An 8,209-nucleotide genomic window follows, 5' to 3' on the forward strand; every position below is an offset into this window, starting at 1 on the left:
CAAATAGAAGCAAAATGTATGGTAAAATAACATTCTGTATCAACACATCATTCATAGAACAAGATCATTGCCAAGTCAAAAACCAAAACATTAACATCTTCACTACCCTTTCTAATCCAACTAAGGTTGGCATAACGGACATACCCATTTGCCATCTCTAAATTAAACTACTTCTTGAGATTAAGGGTGGTAAAATTTATTAATCTATTAGGAAGATGATTTTTATTTCTTTGAACAAATACTACAAGTAAAATGGTATGCATGCTTTATTTTCTTAACATAAATATAACATAACATGAAAACATTCTAGATCAGGCACATGCAATTCTAGTCTTAGCAACAAGGCACAGAGGATTTTTCTTGTGCTGAACAATTCCAGGAAGAGCCTCAAAATCTATATCTTCCCTCTTTACTCCTTCAGGCATTTCCCAATCAAACAAATATAAAAGATTAGCAAGTAAAAGTTCCACAGTAGCAATACCCATGTTTAAGCCGGGGCAAATTCTTCGCCCGGAACCAAATGGAATCAGCTCGAAATCTTGTCCTTTCAAATCTATATCACTTCCTATGAATCTCTCTGGATAAAACTCTTCTGGATTCTCCCATACTTCTGGATCTCTATGAATCCCCCAAGCGTTCACGTACACTAATGTCTTGTCTGGAATTGTGTACCCGTCAAGTTCACACTCTTGCCTGGTTTCTCTTGCTAAAAGTATCGGCACATTGGGATATAATCTCATTGTTTCTTTTATAACTGCTCTGAGATATGGAAGCTGTTGAACATCTTCTTCCTCTATAAAACCCTTCCCTCCGAATACTTTTCTAATCTCTTCTTGTACTTTCTTCATCGCTCTTGGATTCTTCATTAGTGCGCTCATAGCCCAAACTACTGCAGACGAACTCGTGTCCGTCCCCGCTACCAACATATTCTGCAATATTAAAAAAAGAACAATATGTCTTATTAGTATGCATAACAACTATCTAATGGTTGGTGAGACGATGTGTGAGAGTAAAGAGAAATAAAATTATTAACCATGATCCAGGGTTTGATGTGTTCAGCTTTGAGATCCATAGAGCAGTAAGGATCATTCTTCAAATCAATCAAAGCATCAATTACATCCCCTTCATGTGGAGGCAACTTCTTCCTTTCAGGATCAAGATGTTCATCAATAATACCCTGATAAAACCCGTCTAAAAACTTACACAATTTGTCAAGACGGCCCATCAATCCAGTAAACTTATCAATAATCCCTCCAACATGAGGCAAATAATCCGTATAAAAGAACACAACCGTCATTTCCTGCACTTCTTTAAGCAAATCATGAAACATGCTACGCTCAGTTCCTTCCTCTTCAAACCTTCGCCCGAACGCTATCTTACAAAGGATTGCGCTTGCAAGACCAATAAGATGATTTTGCAGATTGACAGGTTTTTTAGAGGGCACATATTCTTCCGATATCTTCTTCATCAGTTGAGTCACCTCGTGTTTTCTAACTGAATAATTCATGTTTACTCTTTTGACACTAAGCAACTGGATGAAGGAAATTTTCTTGGTGTGTCTCCAATATTCTCCATATGGTGCAAAGAATTGGTCTAATCCGTCATAAGAGAGTTTCATATGACTGATTAAAGCGGGTCGGTTACAGAACTCGAGGTCTTGTATTTTCATGACTTGTTTGGCCATTTTAGCTGATGAAACAACAAGTGTTGGTTTTGAACCAAGTTTAAGGAACATTAAAGAGCCATATTGTTTTGAGAGTTCATAGAAGCTTTCACCAAGCTTTAAACTATCAACTTGGTGTAAGTTTCCAATGAAAGGAAGGCCTTTAGGGCCTGGTGGAAGGGTTGGTTTCTTAGACGTTGTTTTGTGTTTTTTGAACAAGAAGATGAATAGGAAGAGAGCAAAAGGGAAGATAACAAGGGGTGACATGTTTTGGTTCACGAATTATTGATAACTAGTATGCTATTATAATCTCATAGGTATGAGTATGTATTTATAGAGAAATACCAATGAGATCATTATCTAGGATATAGAAAAAGATACCAACATCTATCATAAATTAAAGATAAATTCTTTTCTACCTATTCAAAAAGTTGGATACTAATCATAAATTAAAAGATAAATTCTTATCTACCCTACTTAAAAATACTTAAAAAGTTGGATATTTATCATAAATTAAATTACATTAATATTTCTTCTGTCCCAAATTATAAGAGAAATTATTTTTTGATTCATTGAATAATTAATGTATCTGATCTATATATAGACCAGGTACATTAATTATTCAATGAATATAAAAAGTGAATTTCTCTTGTAAATTGAGATGAGGGAGTACGACGATATTAGTAATAATAAAAAACAAATAAATTAAACGTAATTATAAATGTTAGTGTTTGATTCGGATATTGACTCAAACACATTAAAATAATACTATCCCTAATTTTTATTATAAGTTGCTTTGGACTTTTCAAATATATTAAAGCATCGTTTGACTGAATTTTTTTCGGTTGTAAAAGTTATATTTTTTTAAATAAAAGTTTTTTTTTAAAAGTTACTTTTAAGCTAAAGTTAAAAATAAGACCTTTATAAATAAAGTTAAATACAATTTATTAAAGGAGTTTTTATTACAATTTAAGGAGCTTTTAAAGTTAAAGTTTTGGTAAAAAAAAAGTTAAAATTTATTTTAGAGGAAATATCCATTTTGGTCCCTCACAAGAATTACACAACCAAAATTAGTCCCTCATAAAAAAAAAGGTCCGATTTAATCCCTTACAAAATTTAACCGGAACATATTAATTATTCTATTAATATTTTTTTCAAATCGGTTTTTGTCCTACTTTAAAACCGTGACTGGACTGCCACATTGTATTTTATTTTTTATTTTTCATTTTTTTAAAAATATTAAATTAATGTTTAATTTTAATTTCATTTTTAAACAATTCTGATTTAATAATATCCAAAAAGTCATTTTTAAACAATTCTGATTTAATAATATCCAAAAAGCCAAAATTGTTTCTTATAAAGAATTGAATCCAAGACTTTTAAAAAATATCTTAAATCTTTACCACTAGTCCAATATGCATTCATGACAAATAATTCTCAAAATTTTTAATAATATTAAATAATCCTGAATTTAAAACAAAAATTACAAAAATTGTATCAATGGGTCTCGAGTCTAAGTCCGATAAATGATAATAACTTTACAACTAGACAAATCAATTTCTATTGTTAATATTCTTAATGATAAATATTTAACTTAATAATTTATAACAAACATTTACTTATTTCAAATAACACACAAATAAATATTTACTAATTTCAAATAATACACCAATTTAAAAATAAAATTTATAAAATGTAAATCTTCAATATATTTAATCAATTAAAAATAAATTAAATTATATGTAATTGAAATTAAATAACACATAAATTTTCCCTCCAGAGCAAGAAGCTGTCAAGTACTTAGTGCTTGAGTTTAGTGGCCAGAGTGACGGCTAGGTTGCAGCATTGGAGCGCTCACATGCTCAATTATGCTGGTCGACTACAGTTGATCAATAGCGTCATCTTTAGCATCACAAATTACTGGTTTCAGTGCATGCCTGTCCCAAAGGGTGTAATTCATTGGGGTGAAGCTTTATGTCGGCCGTTCCTCTAGACTGGAAAGGGAGTGATTTCTAGAAAATCTCCCGTTGTGTGGAGTAAAATTTGCGATCCCATGTGCCAATGAGGTATGAATGTTATGGATTTGGAGAGGTAGAAGAGTGCGTGTATTTTGAAGTTGTTATGGAACCTTTAAACTAAAGCTGACAGTCTTTGGGTTAGGTGGATACATGCTTATTATGTCAAGAATGATCAAGTGATGAGTGTCCCTGTGAAGAGTTCGTGGTCATGGATACTGAAAATTATCCTCAATAAGAGACATTATGTTGCAGGGCTGACACAGGGGAACAAAATGATCAGAGTTGGAAAATTCAAGACTAGCAAATGTTATTATGATCTAATGGAAGTGAAACAAAAGATACCGTAGCAGAAAATTTGGTATGAATCAGAGGCCTCTCCCGTGCATTGTTTATGCTATGGCTTGCTTGCCACAAGCGGTTAGAAACAAAAGACCGGCTTCACAAAATTTGATTGATTACGCAGGAGGATTGTGAGTTCTGTAGTGAGAAAGAAAGCATTCAACACCTGTTTTTTCAATGCAGGAGCATGTACACCATTTGGAGGGGGTGATGAATTGGGTGAGCTTTGATCATAATCCGCTGAATTGGGTTCATGAGGTTGAATGGATGATTAAGATCAACAAATACAAAGGTTGGCGCACAAGAATTCTTTGCAGCTTTTTGCGAAAACGATATATGCTTGCTGGTTGTATAGAAATAGAAAAGTTTATAGAAAGGATAGTAGTGATTTAGAACATAGTGATATAAAAAAGATCATTATAGAAAGGATTGTGCATAGATGTTGACAGAATAGGTAGTTACGTGAGTATATGGCTCAATTGAGTCTTTAGGTTGATGCTGTTTGGTCTAGTGGGCTGGACCCCATAGGTCGCTTTTTGTACTTAACTGTTTTTTTGGATATATAATATCTTATTTCTCCAAAAAAAAAAAATAGAAATAAATATTTACTTATTTCAAACTAGTTCAAATTAAATAATAATTAATTAATTTAATAGAAATTCAATGTTAAAATATTTAATCAATTTAAATTAAATAATTAATTAATTTTTAAATTATTTATTTAATTCAAACTAAATAGTGATCAACTAGTTTAATAGTAATTCAATTAAATATTAATTTATTTTATTATTCGATTAATTATATATAGGTTTATATTTTACTAATTTTATTTTTAAATTTTTGTATTATTTAAAATTAGTAAATATTTATTTGTTTTTTATTTGAAATAAGTAAATATTTGTTCTGAATTATTAACTTAAGTATTCATTATTAAGAATATTAACAATAGAAATTGATTTGTCTAGTTGTAAAGTAATTATCATTTAACTTGAACGGACTTAAGTTCGAAACCCCAATCATAATATTTATTTGTCATCATGAATGTACATTGGATTAGTGGTAACGACTTATAAATTATTGGTTAAAGGTCCTGAGTTCAATTCCATATAAAAAACAATTTTGATTTTTTTGATATTATTAATTCTGAATTGTTTAAAAATAAAATTATAATTAAAAATCAATTTAGTATTTAAAAAATAAAAAATAAAAATCAACGTGACAGTCCAATCACGGTTTAAAAGTATGAAAAAAACCGGTTTAAAAAAATATTAACAGAAGGACTAATATGACCCTATTAAATTTTGTAAGAGAATAAATCAGATCCTTTTTTTTAAGAGACTAATTTGGGTTGTGCAATTTTTTGTGAAAGACCAAAATGAGTCTTACTCTTAATTTTATAAATTATTTTTAATTTTATAATAACTTTTCAAAATTCATTTTATAATAAAATTAAAAATAATTTATAATAATGTGATAGTATAAAGTTTCTTTCAATTAATTTTATAAATTATTTTTAACTTTATAATAATTTTTCAGAATACAATTTATAATAAAGTTAAAAATAATTTATAATATTGTGATAGTATAAAATTACTTTCAATAACTTTAATAAAAGTTTTTTAAATTGTATTTTTATTCTTAAAATAAAAGTTACTTTTTTATAATTTTTTTTTTAATATTATTTGACCCTCCTCCTTTAACGTAGAAGATAAGTCATTAAAAGGTCAGGCCAAATAGTATATTATTATATAAAAATGAGAAATTATGAAGGTTTTTATAAAATTGTCCTTCGTTAATGACATGTGATAAATTTACACAATTAAAAAGAGCAGGAATAATAAATACTTAAGAATATAATAAAAAAAATATCATTAATTATTAATTAAACTTAACTTAAATTTAAATACAATTTTTTTTCTTCCAAAACGACTTATTATAAAAAACTGATGGTTACTCAACAAAATTTAAGAACCGAGGGAGTTTAATTTTTGCTTGATATGGTTTAATTTTCAGAGTCAGACTCTTGAAGAGCTAAAATGAATTTGGAAGATAGCGTAGTTGCATGCATTGAAATTGGTTTGGAATTATGTGGATTTTGTTGGACCAGTTGCATGCATTGGAATTGGTTTGAAATTAGGTGGATTCTGTTGGACCTATGTGCAATTATTTGTATTTACTCTCAGAAACTGCATGCACTCGGTGGAATTTTGTTTATATGGAAGAGATGCATGCATTCGGTGGGCATATCCGTCAATATCTTTCTGAAAAAAAAATTAATTAAAATATTCACTAAATAATATTAAAATAAATAAATAGAAAATAAATTAATTTTATAAAATAAAAAGATAATAAGTATACAAATTAAAAAATTACAAGACATTTGAAGTCAAATTTATGAAATTAAAGTAATTACAATAATTGACTTTTTCTTTCAACTATTTGATTTTTAATATTTAAATTATGGCTTATAATAAAAAAAGTGTAAAAATAATTTTTTAATTTAATTTTAACTCACTTTACAACCCTATTTGTTCAAAATTAATTTAGAATAATTTTCCTTCCTTAGAATAAAATTTATTAGACGTAACACTTATTTTATTATTAAATTTATGTTATAATTATATTTTGTGCAAAATTTATTTTAATTTGTATTTTATATTATTTTGGTGTTTGTGATGTTTATGTTTAGAATTTGAATTTAAAGAATAAATTTATAAAACTATGATATTTTAAAATTTTGTAACTTGGTAGGTGTCGTGGTTTTGTAGAGATCGAGTGAGGTGGTTCGATTATTCTAGTAATTATATAATTTTTTTTAAAGAGATCGGTTTATTCAATTGAATTATCCAATTTATTCTATGTAATTATCTTAATAATTTTTTGAAAAAATATTAATTAAAATATTCACTAAATAATATAAAAATAAAAAATAGAAAATAAATTAATTATCTAAAATAAAAAGATAATAAGTTTACGAATTAAAACATTCTAAGACATTTGAAGTCAAATTTCTGAAATTAAAGTAATTACATCAATTGACTTTTTCTCAACTTTTTGATTTTTTATTCAAATTATGGCTTATAAATAAAAAAAAGGTAAAATAAATTTTTTAATTTAATTTTAACTCACCTTACAACCTATTTGTTCAAAATTAATTTAGAATAATTTTCCCCCTTTAAAATTAAATTTATTAGACGAAGCAATTATTTTATTATTAAGTTAATGTTACAATTATATTTCGTGCAAAATTTATTTTGATTTGTGTTTTATATTATTGTATTGTTTGCGATGATTATGATTAGAATTTAAATTTAAAGAATAAATTTATAAAACTATAATGTTTGAAAATTTTACAACTTGATAGGTGTCGTGGTTTTGTAGAGATCTAGTCAAACGGTTCGATTATTTTAGTAATTATATAATTAAAATATTCTGTAAGTAATATAGACATATCGGTTTATTCAATTGAGTTATCCGATTTATTCAATGTAAATATCGAAATATTTTTTGACAAAATAATAATTAAAATATTCTCTAAGTAATATAAAAATAAATAAATAGAAAATAAATTAATAATCAAAAATAAAAAAGATCATAAGTTTACAAATAAAAAATTATAAGACATTTGAAGTTTTATGAAATTAAAGTAATTTCATTAATTGACGTTTTCTCAACTATTTGATTTTTTATTTAAATTATGGCTTATAATAAAAAAGTTTAAAAATAATTTTATAATTTAGCTTTTACTCACTTTACAACCCTATTTGTTCAAAATAAATTTAGAATAATTTTTCCTCTTTAGAATTAAATTTATTAGACGCAATACTTATTTTATTATTAAGTTTATGTTACAATTATATTTCGTGCAAAATTTATTTTGATTTGTATTTTATTTTATTTTGTTGTTTGTGACGATTATGTTTAGAAAATGGATTTAAAGAATAAAATTATGATATTTTAAAATTTTGCAACTTGGTAGGTGTCGTGATTTTGTTGAGATCAAGTCAGGTGGTTCGATTATTTTAATAATTATATAATTGTGTTAGAGAGATCGGTTTATGCAATTGAGTTATCCGATTTACTCAATGTAATTATCAAAATATTTTTTTTTGAAAAAATATTAATTAAAATATTCTCTAAATAATATAGAAATGAATAAATATAAAATAAATTAATAATCTAAAATAAA

At 26.5% G+C, this 8,209-nt stretch overlaps 1 protein-coding gene across 1 annotated transcript; it reads right to left on the reverse strand.

Annotated features, from left to right (window-relative positions):
* Positions 1-17: 17 nt before the first annotated feature.
* On the reverse strand, positions 18-1,974 carry LOC131620790 (6,7,8-trihydroxycoumarin synthase-like). Its single transcript, XM_058891955.1, has 2 exons — positions 1,034-1,974; positions 18-929 (listed from the first exon to the last, which is right to left on the reverse strand). The coding sequence occupies exons 1-2, from the start codon at positions 1,928-1,930 to the stop codon at positions 312-314; spliced, it is 1,515 nt and encodes a 504-aa protein (XP_058747938.1). The 5' UTR covers positions 1,931-1,974; the 3' UTR covers positions 18-311.
* Positions 1,975-8,209: the final 6,235 nt, after the last annotated feature.

This window comes from Vicia villosa, linkage group LG7 (assembly GCF_029867415.1).
Source record: "Vicia villosa cultivar HV-30 ecotype Madison, WI linkage group LG7, Vvil1.0, whole genome shotgun sequence".
In the NCBI taxonomy this organism is placed as follows: Eukaryota; Viridiplantae; Streptophyta; class Magnoliopsida; order Fabales; family Fabaceae; genus Vicia; species Vicia villosa.

Excerpts from the sequence above, each read along its gene's own strand:
- LOC131620790 (XM_058891955.1), bottom strand. The coding sequence starts at position 1,930 with ATGTCACCCCTTGTTATCTTCCCTTTTGCTCTCTTCCTATTCATCTTC. Across the intron at positions 930-1,033 it reads ACATCAAACCCTGGATCATG|AATATGTTGGTAGCGGGGAC; the intron begins GTTAATAATTTT and ends TTAATATTGCAG.